Source organism: Triplophysa dalaica, chromosome 17 (assembly GCF_015846415.1).
Source record: "Triplophysa dalaica isolate WHDGS20190420 chromosome 17, ASM1584641v1, whole genome shotgun sequence".
Taxonomy (NCBI): domain Eukaryota; kingdom Metazoa; phylum Chordata; class Actinopteri; order Cypriniformes; family Nemacheilidae; genus Triplophysa; species Triplophysa dalaica.
The window spans coordinates 18063822-18088712 of NC_079558.1; the positions used below are offsets into that span (position 1 = coordinate 18063822).

At 37.9% G+C, this 24891-nt stretch overlaps 2 protein-coding genes across 2 annotated transcripts; one reads left to right on the plus strand and one right to left on the minus strand.

Annotated features, from left to right (window-relative positions):
• Positions 1–10319: 10319 nt before the first annotated feature.
• On the plus strand, positions 10320–13124 carry dlx3b (distal-less homeobox 3b). The gene is made up of 3 exons (XM_056771585.1): positions 10320–10773; positions 11576–11760; positions 12208–13124. The coding sequence occupies exons 1-3, from the start codon at positions 10452–10454 to the stop codon at positions 12505–12507; spliced, it is 807 nt and encodes a 268-aa protein (XP_056627563.1). The 5' UTR covers positions 10320–10451; the 3' UTR covers positions 12508–13124.
• Positions 13125–19110: 5986 nt separating this feature from the next.
• dlx4b (distal-less homeobox 4b) lies at positions 19111–24049 on the minus strand. The gene is made up of 3 exons (XM_056771520.1): positions 23168–24049; positions 21856–22049; positions 19111–19606 (listed from the first exon to the last, which is right to left on the minus strand). Exons 1-3 carry the CDS (start codon positions 23466–23468, stop codon positions 19355–19357), a joined length of 747 nt encoding a protein of 248 aa, XP_056627498.1. The 5' UTR covers positions 23469–24049; the 3' UTR covers positions 19111–19354.
• Between the last annotated feature and the right edge of the window lie 842 nt (positions 24050–24891).

Here is a 24891-nt window from a genome sequence, read left to right on the forward strand (position 1 = left end):
TGAGAGCTCTGTGAGGAAATCACATCACAATGTTTCAGACCGCTTTATACATTTATGATCCTCATCTTACTCTCTTTGTGTGTGTGTGTGTGTGCACGTGCGTGCGTGCATGTGTGTGTGCGTGTGGGATTAATGTGTGGCAGGAAACTGGAGCTGTGAAAGACGTGATCCCATACATAATTCGTTATAATCTTCTGATGTTATCTTCTAAATCTTCAAAGACCAAGAGAAAAATTCAGCCTTTACAGGAATTTCATTCATCATTTCTTTTCAATCATTTAGCTGTATATATCATTATGCGTGGAAATGTATTGATTGTACTTTTTATCTACATGTACAAAAGATTTCCATCGCATTTTAAAATGATAAAATCGTTAAGGATTATGGAAAAATACAACCATCTGGTTAAATTTACTACAGAAAACTACATTACAATTGAATTATATTAAATGATTAATATGTACGGTGAAAATATTTTTTTTGTCAAACTGATGTTATTTTGCTAATAATCAGATGCAAGATTATATAGTTAGGCGTATACTGTAGGGATTCAGATTGTTCTTAACTAATCTAAAATGGAGTCCTGTACCGACATCTGTACTGAACTACACTACAGATCATCTGTCAATAGCACACAAAGCATTAATCGACCATTTAGTCTCAACAACGTCATTCAAAGCCTGTTTAAATTGACTTTATCTCATGAAAGACAAAATGAGACTAAGCAGAATGTCTGAGCGTCTTTTCATACCAAAGCAACTGTACAGGAGTGCCATGACATATAGATATGATCGTTTTATATGTATACAATGGGTTTATATAAAGGATAAAGTGCCATATACTTAATCTTACTGTAAATTTTGCTTTTGTGTATAAATTGACATTACAAATGTGAAATAACTGCTTTGAAATTGTGAGAAAAAAATAATAATCTGAATGATCTAGAAGGGACTAGCCGAAATTCTCAAGAGAGAGAGAGAGAGAGAGAGAGAGAGATGAGTGGGCGAGCAGCTCTTTGTTCTCTCTGGACAAGACTAACAATGCTGAACAAACCTGCATGTTTCACACTCAATTGAATTTGCCTTTCAGATCATTAAATGTTCATTCATTTCCAGAGGGAACTCTGGCACAAGTGTGCTTGTGTGTGTGTGACAAGCCATAACACACTTATTTGGACAAAGATATTTCTTCAGAGCTTCAGAACACTTGTTTAGAGTGTTATAGTTCATTCTTCATCAATTGTTTAAACCCACGAACACTGTTAGCCCTTACCAGACACTCCACAGTCATATATTTGCAACACTGTTGCCAGTTAATTACAGTAGGTGTTTTACAGTAAACTACTGCAATGACTGTTTGAAGATACATCATTAAAATGATCTTGAACTCACTTAAAGCAACCGTGCAACGGTGTTTTATGCATTCAGACTTCTGTACAATGTTAAACGTGATGTCTTCTCATGCTTAACATGGTCAACTTGTCAAAAAACGATTGTGACGTATTACGTAGCATTTCTGTGCTCGATACACTCCTCCAACTATCGTAGATGTTCGGAAAGTTTTTTCAAAAATATAAACTGTTTCGTAACAACTTTTCTTAGTCCTTTTTTGGACAATTCTCCCGGAAAAGAATGCGGCAGCAAGGAGAGCAGGAGAAGGAGCATGCGCAGACGTCTCTTTCATTTGTGTGCAGGAGAGAGAGAGCATACTAGCCCAAAGTTAAGGTGTTTGTTTGTTCACTGCATTTGGGTGATGAATGTTATATAAAGCGTGGATATAACGCTGGATTTGGAGATTGTTTGAAAGTTATATGGAGCCGTCCCAGCGTTCAAAGATGCCGGACATGAACCTCATGCGGTGAGTGAAACTGATGTCTGTGTTTTGTTTGCAATGGGTGAACATGCTTTAGTTCAGCCTACCCCTCTCCCCCACAAGTCGCAGTAGTACTTTGTAATGTACGCTTATGCAAAAAAAAAGGAAACTTAACTTTATGTTTACTTAGTAACTGAAGATACGTTGGAAAGAAGTTGATATTATATCACAATATTAATAATAATATAGAGTTTATAATTTATAAAGATATGTTTGGTAATGTGATTACAACTTTCATAATAGAAAGTTCTCTGTCCAAAAAGTCTTTCTTGGGAATTGAGACACACTTAGACACATGCAATACAATTGGTGGTCATCAAGGATGACAAACAATCATGGATAAGTTTTGTACTATGTACCCAGTATGCACTGCAGCATGAAGCGGTTCAGTTGATTGTCACCATTGTCGATGTCTCTGTGTGTCCGACTCATTCTCTAGATTATCTTTTGTCTTTATATTGTGAGAGCCCTTTTATTTCTGGTTCACATCACTTCATGACAATTGTTCAACCGTGTGGTTGCTTTTGAGCATGATCTCCTTTTCCAAAACAAACATGTTTAGAGCACACAGTTAAGAAGAATTCATTTTTAAAATGAGTGCCAACAGCCCAACTAAAAGAAACATTTATCACACTCATGGTAACTTACAATTATTCAACCTCAATAAGAGCTTTTGTGGATGTTTGACCTACAGTAACTAGCTGGCAACAGTGCTGTCCATATATTACTGTAGAAATAGCAGGAAAGGGCTAACAGTTAAGTTCACTTCACTGTTACAAACAAACAAATACATTATTTTTCAGTCAGTGCGTATCAAAAGATTTCTTTTCAATAGGGATATTGGGTTGCAGTTTGGACTTTGATTAGGTGTCAATATTCATGTCAAAGCCTGCTCTGTTTCATACAGTCCACACTGAAAAGCCATTTAAACTCCATCACTAAACCATCAGAAGGACATCTGCTGTCTCGTCTCTGTGGGTTTTCCAAACTCCCGCCTGTTCAAATCACATGTGACACTTTCATTTGTTACACAAAGCACTTTCACAAATGTTCCCTATTCTCATACAAACATTAAATCATGATATTGTATTCTAGTTATTCCACCGGGTCATGTGCAGTCATATAAGGAAAAGTGCATGTGTCTTTTCAAATGGAAACAGATGTGTTTGTGTGTTCTGGTTTGTCCTGTGATTTACAAATCTATCATTTCTAAGTTCATGTGCCTGTAAAATGAAGTGTACATATATACTGTATTAATAGAACTTGTCTAATTGTGCCACTGTTTTCTTTTAACTTTAAGCCGAGTAAAATCCAGGTGTGGCTTCCTGGAGCACCGATGATCAAATCGTCTGTTTCCATGGAAATGTAAAGGGAAGAGAAACAGTCACAGGACTGTTCAGTCAAAGATTTTCTGTTATGAATTGTAATAGATTCATTCAGTATTAATTCAGTCGATTTATGTGAATTTCAGAGACAGAAACACGGAAAAAAAGTGTTTTGAAGCCTGAAGGATGTACCACACAATCTCATGGCTATTCGTAATTTAACAGAATTTATACATTCTCATTTGTATAAAGATGATAAATAAATATGCTAAGAAGTGATTGTTTTTCTGCGATGACATGGAAGAACTCTTCTGAGAGAGAAATCTTTACTTCCACCAAAAACCTTTTCTGTGAAAGTTAAAGGTGGAACCATACAGCTTGACGACGGTTTAGGAACCGAGTCTAATAATTCAGTGAGACATTCATGTCTTGCTCTGATGAGTAATGAAACGGTGCACAGCAGCTGTAAGAGGCCTGAGAGAGGCTGAAGAATGAGACGGGATTAAATGCAATGATGAAGTTCATTATAAGAAGCGGGACCCTCCTCTGTCCATCTCCTCCCACAGCTGTTCTCAGCTCTCCCCAGAAGAAATGAACACATTCCAGTGAAGAAAGATCCCGTTTCCCAGACAAACCAGCTGCTTCTGTGCCCTTTATTTCCTACACATACAATCCCAACAGAGATACATACACACCATTGAGTGCCCTACACGAGCGACAGACCAAAACACAACCGATCTCATTCTTGCTTAAGGGAAGCCGGTCAGTCATTATAAGTTTCCAAGCTCCCGTTTTAGACTTTAGATGTTTACGAGTCTTTAAATAAAATCTGGGAGAAAGAGCACTTCTGTGGGAAAATATCAAAACCAGTGGCAGAGAAAAAGCCCCGTCACATGATGAGACACACAGGACTAAACAACAGAAATTGTATCAGAGGTCTCCTGGGCAACTCTCGAGCAATCACACGTCACTCCGCAGATCAAACCCAATGGTGTGACGTGTATGACATCGATGAATGTCTGTATATTAATGTGGACAGTGAGGTGCACCTGCTGTGAAGCGGGATCTTCTGGAGGAGAGAACACACGGCTGAAGGTGAATGGTCAGATCAGTGGCACTTCTAAAGAGGGCAGAAGTCACGAAAAACATCCGTCACGGTTCACCAGCGGAAAATGATCACTTACAGATGCTGCTTTCCTCTTAGAGTGCATGTTCGTGTGAGCTTGTGAGTGTTTAGAAGTGATAGATAAGGGGAGTAAAACGTTGAGTCTTCATTCATCTGACCTTCTGTGACATCTGAGGTTCTCTGAGGGCTTCACCTCCCTGAGGCCTCAAAAACTCAAGATTTCAATAAACAAAACAGAGACAACACACAGGATACTTTATAGGTCATTTTTGTCATTGGAAATTAGATTTCCTTTGGATAATTTATATGAGACAACCCCTAAATCACTGTCATATTGAGATCTCTACACTAAAATGATGTGATCGATAAATCATGACAACATGTGTATTGACATAACATTTACATTTAGTCATTGAGCAGACGCTTTTATCCAAAGTGACATACAAAGAGTTTAGGGAGCAATAAGCGATATGTCACACAGGAGCAAAAACGTCAAAATATTTTTCTATATTTTATAAGTTACTGCAATTTATCACAATAAAAGATTTTAAATAGTAAGCCAAAATTACTTTTAAAGTAAATCAAATTTTATTTAAAAAAGTAAAGGCAGCATTTTGTTTTTGCAGTGTTGATACGGCTTCAATTTCAGTCCATCCTTCAGTAAGTGTTCATACAGTAGAGGCAAAAGTTCTGTTCTAACTCGCATCAATATTTGGGTAATTATTTAGTTTTTTTGTAATTTATAAAGAAAAGATTTTTGTACAATGAATATGTTTTACCTTCTGTCAAAGTCCAGAACAGCCGTCACACCAATGGGCTATGGCCGTGACCAGGGGCAGACTAGCCATCTGAAGTACTGGAACTTTACCTGGTGGCCGCGAGCATGTGGGGCCAGAATGGATGCTTAGGCAGGACAGACGGACGTATTATAAACACGAATGTACATGTGCGAAGGCATTAGCGAGCCGGATACATATCATATGACATAATGACACATTACATACAACACCCCCATACCCCCTGTAAACAGTAATGGTGGAGGGCCGATGTGGGCAGAATAATCCAGGGCAGATTTTGTTTCCCACTCCTCCCCTGCTTGAGAAAGTCTGTTGTGTTGTGTGAAAGCTCTCTGTTTTTTTCTAAAAGCAAATGAATTACGTTTGTCCTGCACTCCACCAGAACCTTGAGAAGGAGGGCAACTGTCTCCTCCCTCTCCAACCTTAATTAAATTCCTCAAGTCCTCCCTCTACCTGTGTTTGTGTGTATGTGTGTGTGTGTGTGTGTGTGTGTGTGTGTGTGTGTGTGTGTGCGTGTGTGTGTGTGTGTGTGCGTGCGTGCGAGGTATGAAAAGTCATGTACACACTTGTTAACATTCTCACATGAGCTGGACATCTATTTAAACTGACAAGTTACAACAAACTCCTGTCCATGAATTTAAAGGAAAAACTGAATTGAGGTGAAATCATTTAGATGAAAGCGAAACTAAATAATTACATTTTTTAGAAATATAAAACCAGACACCCTCACAAGGAGCATCATGTGATGTTGAACAGCACTGAAGGAGCTCTGTCAACAAAAAACATTCTCAGACTCAGTTACACGAGTTTCCAACACAAGGTTTAAGCTCATTGATGATTAAAGACACATTAAAGCACAGCTGTATGTTTTCTGTTAGATTTGGGAGCTTAATGGAATTGATGCACATTAAAGGAAAGACAAAGGAATTTGTGTCGATCACAAGAGAAGACTGTGTTTGACCTGCTGATCAACAGAGGTGTACACTTGTCTTGTAATTGCAGGCTTCCTCAATACTTCAATGATTTGGCCTGGACACTAAATGACTCTTAAGAAATCAAACAAAAGAGCTTCAACCAACAAAGAAGTTCTACAAGAGCTCCCATCAAGCCTTGCAAAAGAATCTGTGCCTTATTTTAACTCAAGTTCTTGTGTTGAACGCAGACTCTCATTTATGATGAATCACAGAAACGCTCAGAGCTGTTGTCCTGAGAAAGGGAAGGTGTGAATAATGACACTTTAATCCTGTGCCAGTGCCATTCCAGGAGTTTATTTTATCCAGTGCAGAAAGATAACAGGTTTCCACATCGTACAGTCAGAATGAACTCATGATAAGCTGAAGAGTGGAATTTCACTCTCTCTTTTAGTTTATGTCCTTCTGTTCCTCTATTTACATCCATTGCGTTATATAAAATATTTAAAAAATGTATAACTTCATAAGTTTACATTTAGAAGCATTTATACAGTAATTCTCTTTTTTCCATTAATTTTTTTGCAAGAATGCTTTACATTTAAATTTAACCACGAACTGCAAATCTTGTTTAATACATTTAAACTAGCTGTAATTTGGCAAACGCAACGGAAAAGAAGACTTGAGTTTGACAATAGAGAAAACGTGTTGCGCTGGCGCCACCTGCTGCATATACAAGACTATTGAATTCAATTGCATCGCGTTTTACAGACAAATCTAAGCAGAATCAAGATAGCAGCACAATTTTGGGCTGTTATTGCACAGTTATTAGTATAAAACATCTTTTTCAAACATTTTTCATATGATTTTATAGCATATTCTCCAAATGTCTATAGTCATTCAGTTCCTCCCTTGTTGACAAATCTCAGTGTATCTCTATATCTATGTCTGCATACCACCTGCACATTTTTAAGGACATTCCATAATTTCGCACTATTATGGTCAGTTAAGAACATTCAAATTACATCTAGGTTTGCACCCCAAGGTCAAATGATGCCTATAAAACTGTGAGTAATGCTTTGGTTGAAATAGGCAAACACCTTACCTTTTTGATTTTAGGTAAATGTTGCCATTGCAATTATATTTGCTATACAATACATCCTACGGGTTCGAGTAAAGCATCAAAACATCAGGAGTAAGATCCCAGATGAGTAAACTTGTTCAGTTGTGGCCACAATTATATGGTAACAGGTCATGAACATCGTATCAGGCAATGGGTTTAGCATTACTGTAAAAAAATACCACAACAGTTTTCAATATTTTGAAAAAATATGTGGATTTTTAATTGTAACAAAGTGATAGCAACCTTGTGAACAAATAAATCTTTGTCTGGGACAAACTTAATATCAAATGTTACACACATATTTCTAAGAGTCATATACTGCATGTTTTATCTAGAGCATTCTTGATGAGGCTTTTTAAATCTGTGCCTTTTCGATATAATATTTAAGTTAAATTTACTTTAATGGGAATTATGGCTCAAAAATGTGTGTTTTTCTGTGTCTTTGGTGTGTAAGTTCCCCATGTATGTATTAGACATGTACAATTGCAAACATTAAAGTGTTGGAACAAAAAATGCATTCTATCGAAAAGCGATTGCTCACCCAAACCTACCTGAAACGCCTCGTGTAACCACACCCCCACAAATCTACGTCAGTTCGTGGTATGATTTGACTGAGACCTACTTAATGTATACTCAAGTCAGTACTGTCAGTACAATTGCTTTGGAACCTGATGTTCCAAATATGGTAAGAGGTGTTACATTTCCATCACAGGCTTGCAGTATTCGTCCAATCACAACGCACTGGTGAACTGGCCAATCATAGCACACCTCGCTTTTCAGAGCCATGAGCTTTGTAAAAAATTTGCGCGTTTCAGAGAGGTGGAGCAAAGAGGAGATACAAACATGCACGATATGTGGAAAATACAGCGGTTTTGAACCTTTAATTGTGTTTACACATTACATTACATCTAAAAAATCAATAATATTTGTTTTAGCCGTGTCACATGACTCCTTTAAAAGTTATACTGCTACAAAGACATGACTGGGCAGAGGATTTCCCAGCATTCTTTGCATGGCACTGAAAAATAAAACGTAGAATTTTTGTGTTATTTAATGCATGTTTAAGCATAACAATAAAATGTGGAGTATTTATAATGTTTAGTACTCTGATTTATTGGAATATAAACAGTTTTGGTTACAGTTTCAAAGGTGAAGAGTAGAGTGTATCCTTACATTCAGAACACAGACATGAAATACAATCACAGATATTGCCTTGTTTGAAAGGCAACATACTTAAAATGCTAATACTGTAATCATCAATCTTTGTTTAGGTTGTTCTGTGATAAACATGGTTATAAATGTGAATCTGGTAAATGTCAGGCTGATATAAAGAAGATAGAATATTGAAATGTCGTAAAGAAACCTGCCATCATTCATGCTGCTCCAACTCAAAGAAAACATTTCTGTTTTTAAAACATCTAACACTCAGAGTTTGAATATGTATGTTAAAAGATCATAGGATCAAGTAATTACAACTCAAATATTATTTTAAACAAAGCAACACAGATATTTAAGTTGATCACATAGCTTTCAATTATTAAGTCTACCCAACTCATGAAAATGAAGTTTGATACTTAAACCTTTAATTCAATCAACAAACACATGTGTAGTTTAATGCAATGTAAGTTGCTTTGAATAAAAGCGTCTGCCAAATGCATAAATGTGAATTTAATGGTTAGATATTTTTGTAGGAATAGTACAATGCTGTTTTGACGGAGTACTTGAGAAAACAACATTGGGGTCACCGTAGGTCAAGTATCAAAAGTGGTATATTATTTTGCCGCAAGGTGGCAGTATCACACAAAAAACTCACCGCGACAGAACAGAAATATTTAGGTCACAGAATGCACCAGAAATAAATAGTTTCCTTTTGAATTAAATGGTCGGAATAATAGTACTTTATACGGCTAATGACTATTTTGAAATTTGCTCAGCGAGTAGGCATTTTGAGAATAAACAATTAAAATTATAAATATATCGGGGAAAAGTATTGATACAAATACATATGTATTAGAAAATGTGTGATAAAACTACTTTAAAAAAAAACATTGAAGAGAATGTTCCAAAGCTCGAAGCATTTGTGGGGAATTTGACTGCGTGCCGCGGCCCTGCACATCAGGTATGTGACGAACTCTCGCGCCTGAGGTTCACACCTATAAAACACTGCATTCATGTGCACGGCGTTCAGATGCTCGAAAGAAGTCAATAGAAATGAGATGAAGTCAGTTTGTCTTTTCCTTCATCCCACGTCCTCAGAAAAAGGTCAGCGGCGATAAATTGTTATTTGGGTGCTAAAGGTTTGGACGCATTCGGGTGCCACGCCTTGTTATAATAAGGGCGCACAAGTGAGCGCCCGAGGGCCGATCAGCGAGACAGATAAACTTCAGTGTGAATCCGAATAGAACCGGCAGATCACTTCAAAATGTCTCCAGCGTGTTGTGGATGGTTAAGAAAACAGCCAAACGTGCGATATGCCGAAACGAATCTGACAACTATCGATGCGTTTAAGTCGTAAAGTGGGAAACAGACACGTCTGGCCTTCCGCAGGCCTTTATTACAGTCAAAACAAAGTTCACCATGAAAAGTGCTGTTAAATCATTTAAACACGTAGGCCACACAATTTAATACGTGTAAACTAATCGATTTTATTTCTAAATTAAGACGTTTAAAATTATAAGAATATATAATAAATCAAGAATATTTATTTACATTTGTTTGAAAGTAACTTTTATGAGTCCGATCTTGCAAAAATAGTATCACACCTTGGGCTGTAAAAGGTGTTAAAACGTGTGAAGATAATACAGTTTTGATGAAGCTATTTAATAAATAGACCTAGTTCTTGTACACCCTTAAGTGTAACTTTTTTGTAAAATTTGATAAATTTGATATTTTTATGTTCGTGAATACAGTGAAAGGGACGGGCAGAGGGATTCTATTGCACTTGTATGCCAGTGCTAACGAATATATAACCTTCACGTCTGCATTATGATTATAACTGATGAAATCCTCAAATCTTCAGCATGGAGACGTTGAGGCGCTAGGCGGAGAACTCCTCTCATATTCTTGGCTTCGCCCTCAGGGCTAAAGTGACGAGCCAATAGGAGCACAGCGTCCAGCCCTATAATTCGGAGTTTCTCATAGTAGATCTCTACCATTGCATTCAGTACTTCAACCGAGGAAGTTAGACAACGCAAGCCATCGAGGATATTCATACTGAACTGCGCGTGCACGATTTATTCGAGTCTGCCCTGGAAATATCAGTGGACGACTGCTTTTTTCTGAACGGGACACGACCCCACGATGAGTGGACCGACTTTTGACAGGAAGATACACGGTATTTCAGGCGATCTTTCGGGCTCTATGAGTTGCCACCCGACCTCTAAGGACTCTCCGACTCTTCCAGAGTCGTCGGCTACAGACATGGGTTATTACAGCAGTCATCACGAATACTACCAGACTCCCCCGTACCCGCAGCAGATGAGTTCATATCATCAGTTTAATCTGTCCGGGATGGGGGGATCAGCAGGACCCTACCCCACCAAGACAGAGTACCCTTACGGCAATACTTACAGACAATACGGACATTACAGCAGAGACCTGCAGACGCCACCCCAAAGTGCAGGTGAGGTTTTTTTTAAGAAAACTAAACTAGAAAAGCTCATATAAGTTCTATCGAAGAAAATACTAAGAATGTTTTTTTTCCATGAAGCATATGCATTTATAAAGTGAGAGTTAGTATAGTTGTAATAAGCAATGGAAAGTAGGCATGGTGATAAATAATGCTTGTTTTTGCGCATCGACGTTGGTAAGAACAATTAATATAATCGTTCATAATTATTTATTCTGTAATTAATCATTTATTTGACTTTGTGATATTATTCTGACGTCAAAAAATATATTCGAAAAATAGACATAGTCTGCATAAATTGTATACACGTTAATATAATATTTTGCAGTGTAGATAATATATCTTTAATAGCCATAATCTTGCGGTTGCTCTAAAACAATTTTGACATTTCTAGTGCAAGGATAACACGATTAAGCATTATTAGTCACTGCTAATCTAAACTCGGTGTCACAATATATTTTATGGCCGAAGTAAACCTCCAAATTACCAGATACAGTCATTACCACAAACCTAAAGCTGAATTAACTCTTATTTGCTCGTATTAAAAATCTTTGGCATTTGAATATGTATTTGGCACTTGCTTCCTGAACTTAAAACATTGTAATTTAATACACCTGCTCTGTAATTTAATTTTACACATTTATTCATGAAACATTTTGTAACTAAAATACACCTTTAGGAATTTCAACAGAAACAACGGTGACAATCTAGAAGTGTGATCACACGGCACGACGTTTGTTGCCTCTGACTGATGAACAGTTTGAGTTAACGTGATCTGTTATTTTATTCTTTCCAGTCAAAGAAGAACCAGAGACGGAAGTTCGGATGGTAAACGGGAAACCCAAGAAAATCCGCAAGCCGCGCACCATTTACTCCAGTTACCAGCTCGCCGCGCTGCAGCGCCGCTTCCAGAAGGCGCAATATCTGGCGCTGCCGGAGCGCGCTGAACTCGCCGCGCAACTCGGCCTTACGCAGACACAGGTAACACCTCGGCACGATTTCATTTAATGAACAGTTTAAATAACAATATGCCTGACGTGTGCCGTTGTGGCAAATCCACACGTTAGCACAATATTCATGTTATCAGCTCAGAAACAATTGTGTGAGGTCAGACTTTTGTGTTATCATTTAATTCCTGGTACCCTTTTGGGGAAAATTATTTAATAATTGTTTGCATATTTTGGCGGTGATTTTTAATCGTGTAATAACCTGTGGCCTTAATGAGAGGGGTATAATTTTATTTAATTTTCATCCGTAAATGTTAATTATTTAAATAAATAGCCTAGATTAAATATATTTTATAAGTATATTTTACAAATTGACAGCAGACATTAAAGGAACATTAAAAATCAGGTCATTTGCGCTGTTGGGAATGAAATGCTGTGTCTGAAATGAGGTCCTAACCATCTACTTTTTCCGTTTTGACAGGTGAAAATCTGGTTCCAGAACAGAAGATCCAAGTTCAAGAAACTTTACAAAAACGGCGAGGTTCCTCTGGAGCACAGCCCGAACGCCAGCGACTCCATGGCCTGCAACTCTCCACCATCTCCGGCCGTCTGGGACAATAACTCTGGCCAGGTCAACCGGGGGCAGATCGCCCAGCCACCCCTCAGTTCCACACCCCCCTACATGGAAGATTACAGTAATCACTGGTATCCGCAGGGGTCACATTTACAGCATCCAGTGCACCACGCGGGACCACCGCAGAGCGTGGGGGCCGTGTATTAACAAACACTGATGGAAGAGTTTCAAGTTGGTGGGAAAAGACAATGCAAAACCCGGAGAAATAAGCTGAGAGATACTCGGCAGTATCTGGAGTGACAGGGCACGCTCGCGTTGGCATCTTATTGACTGTTGAACGCATATCTGTCGATATGTATACATTGTTTTCAAAATAACAGTAGTAGCCTAAAGGTTTCAATGCTACTCTGACCTATTTCACATGCACGTACGCGTGTAGGTTCGACAATGTCAAGGAAGTTTGCGTGGTTTTAAATTATTGTCTTTATTCTTGTTGTTGACTTCCTTTATGACTCCATGTTTGGTTCTTTGAAAACCGAATATTGAAATGTTTTCCTTAAAGAACGAGTGATCCCCAAATCGTGTAGTTATAGCCCACGCGTCGTGGGCCGGCGCGCGCACTCACGCGCGTCAGAGACTCAGGATATAAGTTATATAGACTTGTACAAAATGTTGAAAGCTGTAAATATGTGTTTAAATAAAACGGAACCACTAAGTTCGTGTTCTTCGGAAAGATAAAGACCGCACGGTGGTGCTTGAATCCTTTTATATTCATGTAAGTAGTTGTTATTCTGTCAAATTAAATAAATGCCAATTGAAAATCATTTCATTTCGTCGTCTGTTTGCTGAGTTCAAGAATAACCTTTTTAGCCTTCTATGAAAATGTTATTTGTGGAAAATCTGTTTTTGCGTGCAGATTAAGGTGGATTTATTGTGTAATCGATGTATGCCTTTGGTTACTTTTAAGGATCTTGATGTGGAACCTTTCAGCGTCCACACTGTGTTGTCTCGGTTCTCAGGAAAGATTTAAATGAGACACAGGTTATTTTGTGATATTGCTCATATTAGGCTGGTAGGGCTGCGTGCAAAGAGGCTGCAGGAGGCGACAGGCGAACAGACATGTTGGAGTCACTGGATTTTATTAGTATTCTCTTGGCAGATAATAAGATAGACTGCAGCGAAGGAGGAGAAACGACTACTGAAATGAAGCCTGGAGCTTGAGAGAGAGAGAGAGAGAGAGAGAGAGAGAGAGAGAGTTGGGCTCTGCATGCATAGACACAGCAAACAAAAGCTTTAGATGTAGACCTAGAAAAACCCCAAAAGGTTAACAGGTATATGCAAATGTGGCATGCACTTCAAAGCGTATTTTAACCTGTTCCCTGCCACATACCTTCTTTCTAAAGTTTTGGTTTCTTTTTCCAGATAAATAACAGGTCTAGTATATTTCTGTCATAATCCATATGTGTTGTACATCAAACATACTCACACAGACTATCCAAATATGCGATTAAATAATAACATTATAATTAATAATGTCTGGGGTGTTCATCAATGTTATTTATTTTGTTTTAATCATTTAATAGCGTGATGATGCATGTCTTGTTTATTTTCCACTTTTTATACGAAATTAAAGGTCCTGTCTGTCTCAGGTATGTCTGCTCAGGTCGGGGTTTGTGGTGGTCTGAGGTTTACAGCATCAGATGTTTTCTAGAAGAATTGATTTCCTGTAGCTCATACTGAAAACACGTGTTGTTGATGTTTATTCGAGAAAGTTGGCGCGAATATGTCTAGTGGATGCCAAAAGATCATACAGAAATGAGGTGTGAAAAACTATACCCGAAAATTTAGTGAACAATCGAATTCATTTTTAAAATATATTGAAATACTTTATGCGCTTTAATATGAATAATTCACAAAAATTATATTTGATATTGCAAAAATGACAACATTACAGGGTGATTTTGCCCAAGAGCAACGCAAGCAGAAAAAATATATAAAAGTATTGTAGCATTGATTGTGGCATACAATGTCACTTTCCAGAATATATTTGTAGATATTTAGACAAAATGATAATCCATGATAAATAAAACAAAGAAGACAAAGATTGACAATAACAAAAAATAGAACTAATATATACAAAAGATTAACAAAAATAGTACAAAAGCAAACAAATTTTGCAAAAGCAAAATTATAAAAAAGTAAGAGAAAAACGTTCTTTTTTACGAATGTTTGAAGGTTAAAGGCCTATTCTGCACAAAATAATCACAAATTAAATATTTCATTAAAAAGACAATTTGCCTGAATATTTTACGAAATAGCTTTTAAAATGTCTTGGTATAGGCTAACTTTATGTAAAGTTACGCAAAAAGCTGTAAGAAAGTTAGACGTGTAAAAGTCCCTGGTATAAAAAACGCTGGACGCAATGTCATCTGTACAATTAGTACGTCGTTTATATTCTGATATAACTGCATAATGTTTAATAATTTATTCCATTCAAATAATTTGATTTTTAGGATCTCTTGTTGTTCGTTGAAAAGCGGGTCTATCTGTTTACTATGAATGTGACAGAAAATTCATATTGAATTGCCCTTTAAATATTACTACTTGGAAAAACGCCGTTACAGCCAATTTACCGTATTCTTAACACGTGGGTCGTAAACGTGTCCCATGATTGCAGCCTAATTATAATGTGAGAGTCAGTTTGTTTACTTTCGGCATGTTGTGTTTTTTAATGACTCATATTGATTAAATATAATTACAAATAGACACTTTTGCATCTCAGACCTTCATCAAATTGTAATTGTTAGGTGTTGTCTGCTGGAGCACAATGTGCTTCGTCTGGTTAAAATTCATTAACCAAAACTGCCGATTCACATGGAAAGGGACAGTCTCCGCATCATCACTGTGCAGAACACAAACAGGCTCAGCTCGATCAGTTTGTCAGCTGATGCTCTCTGGTTTTCAGTGGAATGGGCGCAAAACCATCATTTGAACCACAGAGACCATAAATAATCTGCTTTCGTGCAGAAATCATTTGAGTGACCGCTAATGCCCAGCTTCCACATCCTCTTTCATAGCCCATATACTGCAGAACAAGAACAGCTGTATTATATATATATGTAATTTATATAGTTTGTAATTGACATTGAATGTTGACAAAGCCATCATGTCTTTTCTTTCTACATTCAATTAACATTCAGAACGCAAAACTCAGTCCTGAAATATCAAGGTATCCTTCATTCTCTGTGGAATATGAACATGGAAACAGGTAATTTGTGGCCTCACAACAAGGGGCCTTAAGGAAAACATGCCTCAGGGATTTTCACTGGAACAAGACGACTTATTCCACAATTTCTAGAGATTCTTTAAAATGAAAAGTTTCATTCAGATAACCAGTGTTGGTACTTTATTGTAAAATTTGTTTGGTGTGCACAGATGCTGCTGTGAAATCCAGCGATGACGTAAATGTGGATGCTGATGTAGGAAATCCGTGAGCTGCCCGTCACAGCTATCAGATTAATAGCGTGATAGATCGAGAAGATGTAGATGGTTGGTTGGTCAGCTTTGAGTCATTTCATAGCTGTGGCATTAGTCATGAAGATATTATAATACCCGCCGTGTCGTACGAGATTGAGTTACTCTCCAACCTCCAAAAGAGAAGAAAGAGTCACATTCACACCTAAAACCCGTCAGGCCACTTAGTTCTACTTAAAACTTGATCATCTCGTCATATGTACATAATGGTCAGAGATCAGATCATAAGACATTTTATCCCCTCTAATGTGTTTACCACTTTCATCTAATCTAGTTATGCCATGGGGGTCGACGAGGAAAACGCCCGCCATCCGTTTGATATGATATTTGCAGTTGTTGGGCCAAATGCAAGATATCTGCTTTCTGTTTGTCTTGTTCATGGTGTGTGGCCTTCAATTATAGGGTACCATCTAGGCTGCGGCGTCCTGGGACACATCGCTCACTCGCAGAAAATGGTACGCCAGCAAGGCCACAGCAGGGTGTGTGGCCTAACAAGGTCGCCCCGAAGAGCATGCAAAACCCCGATCGGCCCGTCCGGACCTGAACTGTTGAACTTGAATACGATACTAAAATCGGACGCATCGCGACACCCTAAATAAAGTCAGGCAGGGCCAATCTCCATGCGTACGTTGAGAAACCATATCCAAAAAATGGCACCACAGGCCTCTGGGGTGGCAAATGAGGGTTGAGCAGGAGGTCAGCAGCGCTGGGGACATGCACATGTTGCCGTGTAAAGACGGGGGGCAGCTGCCGGACCCTCGCTCAAAGCCCGCAGAGCAGACGTCACTCGTCGGCATCGTTCTGCTGGAAATGTAAATAAGATCAAATGAGAGAGGCATTCTTGACAGCTGTGAACCGATGAACTTTCGCTCACCCTAAAACTCGACAAGATTTGCAGTTTCACTGCGATAAAGCGACTCTTCTTCTGGCCTCCGTAGATGAAAAATCACACGATCAGTCCGGTCAATATATCAGATGCCTTTTTATCTACAGCCGTGTTGTCCCATCATCTTATACCCTTAAACTCCCATCCGTCGCCCCATCACTCTTTAGTGTTCTCCCAAATCAGCTTCTCACATAATTGCCCTGTTTGAAAGCCGCTTTTCTCTGCTTGTCCAAGTCGAGCACCCATTATTCTAATCTTAAAATGTAAAATTGCCCATAATTTCCCATGTGAGGTCTCACCGCTTCATCCAAAAACACTTGTCTACTCTTCCCATGACTGTCTTAGAGCAACATAAACTCCGCAAATCAAACTCAGGGACAGAGTATATAAGACGTGCACGCAGGGGTAAAAATGAAACCATAGATTGGGAACATTAACTACAGAGAGACGCTTGGCATCTTCGGAAGTGTGCTGAATTTTTCTCTGTGGTTTGTTTGGTGGAGACTGCAGGAGGTAAGTGACTTTGTGTTAATGGTTTCGACTGGCTCTTCTGGTGTTGTCGACATGAGCATATTCGATATTGAAATACATATAGGAAAATAAATTATTGTGGCACCGTTGAGTGATTGCAACAAATCTTCAACAGATGTTGCAGAAGCTCATAAATGTGCATTAGTAGCGTTTAATGCAATAAAAGGTTTTAGATGATTTTGTTCATTGTTGTTGGCTTTGGACATCACTTTTTCACAGGATATCTGCATGTGGCAGGCATTACTTTTATGTCCAGGTTATTTCTCATATTCATTTTAAGTACATCGGCTCAATAATTTCACTTCTCTGATTTTATTACCATATGTGAGATTAATGAAAACAGATCTGGTTCACATCAGGCTGAATCCCCTGAAAAGCTCCAAATGACATAGATGCTTTGTAATATGGCTATTTTACCAAGGCTGTTTAGACAAGACTGTGTTGAGTGAGCTGGGTCAAAGTCAGGTCAAGTGGACCCCACATCCCTCCAGGTGGCATCTTATTACCCATAGATGAGGCTTCACCCTTCATTTTGACCATGAAATGACAATTAATAGTATTAGATTGCTTCTAATGTTCACAAAATGCAGCTTTTTGTCGTTTGCAGCAAGTTGAAATGCTATCTTTGTGCGTCAGATGTTGATCAAAACATTCAAAGATTTTGGTTTATATGCAATCGATAGCCTACTTTCGACTAGAAGTTGTTTTTAAAAAAGAATAAAAATATATAATCTCTGCATGTTTTTGCGTAATTGACAGAGGAATAACTCGGTTATTTTTTAACCCACAAACCAAAAGAAATCTGTATCCAGGGTCCGCGTAATTTCAAGAGCAAAATGTTAAACTCATCATAAATTAGTTTCATAATAGTTCTGACTTGCTACAAACTTTAAGATAGTACCTTATCGATACGAAAACGAAAAAATGTCCCTCTGTCCCTCAGACACACAATAAATGCGAACCGTTCTCTTTGTAATAACAGTAATTATAAGAGTGCTGCATTTGGATCAGTCGCTTCAGATGACGTGATTTGTCTGTCCAATAAAACAGCGCGCCTCGCTGCTTCCCAAATAATTCGCAAAAAATAATGGATCAAACAAGTGGACAAACGAATACGTCCTAAAATGTGTCAGAAATTGTTTGGTTAATGTTTAGGCAATAAATAAAACATGGGTAAGTGCATCATTTTAATGAAACGATAGATGTCGTATTGCTGTTGAAAAAAAAAAATCCAAACTAATTCAATCAAGGATCAAAATGAAGGTTAATATTAGCCGAAATGTGTTCGAGCATGGTTTTCCATTAATGCGAGTTCGGAGCAAGTTGTCACGTGTATTTTGAATGTTTTAAAGGTAACGAATTAGTATAATATCTGTTATGCAAAAACGAATAATAACTAAATGTTTAAAAAATTATTTTTATTACATTATTGCTACCTCATTTCAAGAAAATAATAACAATTGTTTTACTGTTTAATTTAGCTGCAAATCGCAGACCGACTGTAAGAAAACTTTGATTTTAAAATGTAAACTTTTTATAATGCTAAGTAAATACTAATTCACCATTAAATTATATAATACATTTAATATAAAACCATTAAATAAATGTACAATATATATAACCTGCGTGAATAACAACAGAAATGCTTTGTAAAAAGGTTTTTGCTTTAAAACTGTGAATATCCTCTTCAATTTATACTATGGATTCTGTCTAAAATTATTGACATTTGTCAAATGCAGTTAGCTGAAAAATGTAGTTTTGGTATGCATTTTAAATGACAATATACAAGTTATAGTTCTGGTTAATAGTACTACCAACATTCCGTATAATTTAGTAAAATACTCATAGTAAAGCAAGACTTTCATCTTTCATAAATCCTTTATTTAAAGCAAATATTAAGAACTTTGGAAACGTTGAAAAGCTACTGAAGTGTATAATGGAGTCACAGGCCCTTGACTGCACAGAGAGTAAACACAGTCATTTCAGACATACAAAGTTATACAACACATTGTAAAAGACAATCACCTTACGTGTAAAGTGTGGCTACACTTAAGCAGGTGTCAGACGCGACTGGAGTCTCTGGCTCTGTTTTTTATATTTTAATCACATCATCTGAGATCTGTGCACGGGATCCTGATGGTGCGGAGGATACCAGTGTCCAAAATTGTTCATGTAACTGCTCGGGTGCACAGGCGGCCCTTTGTTGGCCATGGAGATCTCCCAAAGCTGCGGCAGACCCGGAGAACAAGGAGAGGCGGAGGACGTGGACTGAAGTGGTTCCCCTTCAGGTCCGCTGGATCCATGCTTCATTATCTTCTTATATTTCGAGCGCTTGTTTTGAAACCATATTTTAACCTTCAATGAAAAGAGAAGAAACACGCACATTAGAACGAACTCTTAAATGATACAATGAAACCCAAATCTGGAGGCCAGATTTTATACGGTCTAATCAAGACGAAAACGGTCCATATTTAAGATGTCCTGTTGATTTCTTTTCTTCATCATAACATGATTTGGTACAGAAGACTTGGCCTGACAGCATCATGAATCTTTGCTTCAGATGGGCCCGCGCAGGCGTTGCGAGCAGAGCGCGCGTTGCGGCCCGCCACACTACAATAATCACAGCTTAAAAATGTAAAAATAACTCGACCGAAATGACTGCCAGAGAGGTCGTTAAATATATAAAAGAACACAAAGTCGGCATACAATTAGCATTTGCGACATTACAAAGCCACCCACCGTCAAACATTAACGATATCTCAACCAAAACAGTTATTGTTTCACTGCAAATACTATGTTCAGCAGTATACGAGTGGTTTGGAGACAGAATGCACACAACATGTGAATTCGATTAGGAATCAACACCTTTGAATCCTGAAATTATTCCTTCAGAGGAATTCAGCAGAGAAAAAAAACCATGCAGCCACCAAACCCTATCCCGAGCGCATGCCTCTCTCACCTCACACAGTTTCCATAACCTCACACGATTAAAATCTACCCTACACAATGTTATTACCTTGGCTGTCAACACATCTAATAAACACATGTAAAAGGGATTTTCTTTTTTATTTCCAAAGCTTGGTTCGCCAAGCAGCTTTTACAGTTATGGATTCCAGGTTTATGTTTAAGGATTTTGAAAAGTCCAAACATAGGCTGAGTGTGTTTGCATGTTTATCTAACTGAAACTGGCACATATGATCAAACACACATATCAATTTTATTTTAATCACAGAGCTTTAAAGAATGAGCACTATCTGAGGAACAGTATATGTGTGAGACGTCCCAGAGCAGATGACAGAGACACTGCTTTGATGAAGCCGAGCTGTAATCAGACTGGAAAATCCTCATAGCTGCAGACAGACTGAACTCATTTTCCACAGTCGAAGCTGAAGAGCGACCTGTCACACGCGGGGTGGCAAGTGTATAACATAGACAGTGCGCAAGAACAGAACAGATACAGTAAATCTACCACAACACTCACAGACCTTTGCATTCACACATTTGCTTTCAGCGTATCTGTTTCAACAAGTAATAACTACATTTTAGCAACATTAATTTTATGTATAAGACATGTTTATATAAATGATTTTAATTTAAAACAATTATTAATTCATCAGTCTTGTCAAATAATATGTTAAATGGATCTCATAGAAACTGAATAATTAAAATATTAAAGAAAGAAAGAAATGTATAGAGTGAAAGATTAGCAAAAAAAGAGAGGAAATAATTTAAACAGCACATCATTTTTACATATACTGTTTTCTCCCGCCCAGAAACATACAAGTCTCTGTCTATACATCTATCTATAGCTTAATGGATTAATAAATAAAACTCCTTTAATCGGTGGCTTCACAAATGTTTTCACATGCAAGACGGAAAACACAAAAGTTGTAGAGTGCTAACTGGGAATTGAAGTCAAGGATCAGGCTAAATCCTCACTTAGCACTTACAATAGAGAAATTTATAAGGTTACATGTGTTTACATAAATAAAGTATATAGACTACTGTACATGCTGACTCACTACAGCCACACCTACATGGTCACTGTGTGTATATGACATGAAAAGCTCACTTCAGTACATATGGGCTCAGAGGTGTGACTCCAAAACATGTTTAGACACTTACAAGCTTTATGAATGTCATTCCATAGAAGGCTACAAATCTTCAACAACAACAAAAAAATGCAGGTAAATGATGCTAGAGATGATGTCTGGTTGTGTTCACTTTTACTTTTAAGCAAGTGCACTCGGATGTGTGATGTCAGCTTTCTTCACATGTGTCGTGGAACAGTGACCATAATAAAAGACCATCTATGATATGTTATGGAAAAATGCAATGACATTCTTTTGAAATAATGGCCCAGGCCTCTAAATAGGATACGTTTTCCTGATCAAATGCAGATTTTTATTTACCCAAACTTTTCACACGCTGACGTCATTTTTCTTGGTAATGAGCTGCACGAACAGGCCTTACAATAATTCATATATCTATAATGTTATTCACAGTACTGTTGCTCATCCGGCCTTCCATGTAATTCATTATAAAGACTATACAGTCCAACGCCTACACAATAATGCTGCGACAATAATGTGTGAAACAGTCACCTGTGTTTGCGTCAGTCCCAGTTTGGCTGCCAGGTCCGCGCGCTCGGGTAGCGCGAGGTACTGGGTTTGCTGGAAGCGCTGGTGCAGCGCCTGCAGCTGAACACTGGAGTAAATGGTGCGCGGTTTGCGGATCTTCTTTCCTTTGCCATTAAGGCGAATTTCACCATTCTCAATGACCGCTGGCTTCTCGTGGTCTTCATTCATGCAGACGAAACACAACGAAAGCATTATGGCCTAGCAAATGATAAATGAACCTCACACATGCAGGTTACTGAAGAATCATTGTGTGCTTGTGTGCTGGATTCACATCCACTCATTTAAATATCTGTTATACTAATACTAATTGACAATCCTAAAATGGGATTCACCGGCCTACCCCAAAAGGCCTGTCGCAAACAACAATGTTGCAAATGTCAAATTATTACAATTATCTTTTAAATAATTATATATAACCATTAATATTATTAAACATAAATCATTTGAAATTACATGTCAGTAAAAGTTGTTATACATGGGCTAAAATATTGTAAAATGGATTTTAACTTCGCAATGCACATGCAAAATACAATTTATTTGGACACAATTTTTACAGTAAGGATATCCTAACTGATCTCCTATTCTTTGCTCTTCCTAAGGTATAGTCTATAGGCCTACAGTTTTCTTTACTGTCGACGAATTGCAGTTTGACTGACACCCAGCACATATAATAAGTTTACGCACGGTATTAATAAAGTGTTGTAGTTTGAATATAGTTAGAACTTGAATTTATTTTTGCCAACCCTGTAAACTACTGTACGGTTTGCACAGCATTTTCATTTTGAACAACAAACGCTGGAAAATCTGATATGTAATGAATGTTCAGGAAAAACTAAGTGGAACTTTATGTTAAAATCCAAGGATTGGCTTAAGAAACAAAAACACATTTGAGAATTAAATAGCTAAAAACAAAGGCGCGCACGGAGGCACTTGTGTAATAATCAAACATTTGTTTTTACCACGCGCAACTGATTTATCCTGACATGTGAATACCTTGGTCTTTAAAATGAAATACATCACACATGCCCCTTTTAACATGATGTGCTGTTCTAATACACTGCGCATTCAATAAGAGGCTCACATCTACCAAAAAACCCACTAAAAGATCATGTAATTTGTTAATAAAGTTTATGTCATTAATAACAAAAATGTCTACCGTAAAAGTAAAAAAATGCATGACAAAACAACTGCAATAAACGTGATCAGGAATGTCAGAGCAAATAAGCTTTCTAGGAAACACTAAACACGTTTTTATTTGTATTTTTTAGTTACTCACTGTTGTCTTCATTCCTGCTGTGGTTGTTTTGCTGGTAAGGCATGTAGGGGCTCGGGGCAGAAGCGCTCACCGACCCGGGGTAGGCGTATCCCAGCGGCCGGCTGTAATGGGACGCGCTGGAGGGGAAGTGACCATCGTGCTGGTGGTGTCCACTGGAGCGCAATCCGTGCACTGGGTAAATATTGTGTGTGAATCCGGGTAAATGCTGCTGGCTGGTTGGAAGTCCGTGGCCAAACTCTAAAAATGCTGATTTGGAAGGATCTGGACTATGAAGAGTGTCAGACATGAAACTCATAGACATTATTAACAGTCAAGTCCATAAATCCGGATGAAGGATCGAGTGCAGCATTGAACGTTCACTGTGCACGAGAGACACCTTGACGAGGATCCATCGCAAGAAAAGCAACCACGAATCGCTGCATTAAAGTCCTTTTTCAGATATCACTTAGATAAATCTCATAGGTAAAAAGAGCGTATCTTAAACCATGGCAAAAGCACGTAATATCTGCAGTCACTTCGGGCTCACGGCGCTGCGCGCTACTCACTGAGCACGCTCCACGGGCGCGCGCGCTGATTGGTGCGTCACGAGACACCAGGGAGAGTTAAATTAAGTTTGAGTACCGATCCCGATCAGGTCCATTCATAAACACATCGATCTGCTGGACTAAAATAATTGTGCACGAATGGACCGGGAGTTGCAACATATATGTGGCCGAACGGTCTAAAACAAGCACGTGTGTTGTGGTATGTAATATTGCAGTTTAATGTATGGGATACCGGGGCTAGTTGTCTCATGGATATCTTGATTTCTGTATCGGCACATACAGAAAAGCCACACCTTTTGTTGCAATTTATCCACCCATTTAACACAAGTTGGGCATGATTAACAATATTTGTTTTTCACTAAACAATTCATATTATGTTTATGAAACAGCAGACATGTATAAGGGAATACTGTACAGATAAATCAACGTTTTGCGCAACGAATATTGTTTTAAATAAATAGTGCACAATAACAGCCCTAAAGAAACCTTCCCCGTTTATCATTTATGCCAAAAAAATATTATTAACTTTCGGATAAATCTACCTTTATATTAAATTCCTTTATAGTCCTATTACTTAAATAATAAGAACAGCAGTTAGTCTGGTTGTAGTCATAAGCGATACATTCCTATTAAAATGTGATTTTTTTGATCCATCGCATGTTTACTGTAAATAGTTGGTAACATGAACTGTAAACATTTGCTTCAAAATAAAAAAACACAGGCAGAGCGCACAGTGGCATATATACGAAACCAAACTCCAGAAACTTCGTTCATTTATTATTCAATCATTTAATAATTAATTAATTCATTACTGCATTTATTTATTTAGTAAAAAACGCATTTCCTTTTGTAAACCCATTTTGTCTGAAAGAAAACCGCGTCGGATCCTGGGCTCCGAACCCATGAGGTCTCCAACCTCTACTAATTTAGCCAGATGAACAGACATCGCTTCTCCATCACTCGTTAACACACTTAACGGAGCCACAAAACGCGTAAATCAAGTGTTTCCCAAACCCCACCATTACCACCAATACTAATAAAACTAGCCTACTATTTTATTTTTTTATAATAACAATCTAACGTTTTGAGACAACTTTTGATGACCACGAGAAATGAAGTGAATGAATAAAAAATAAAAAACGTAAAATCTATAGATATATAGTGCATATATGGAATGTA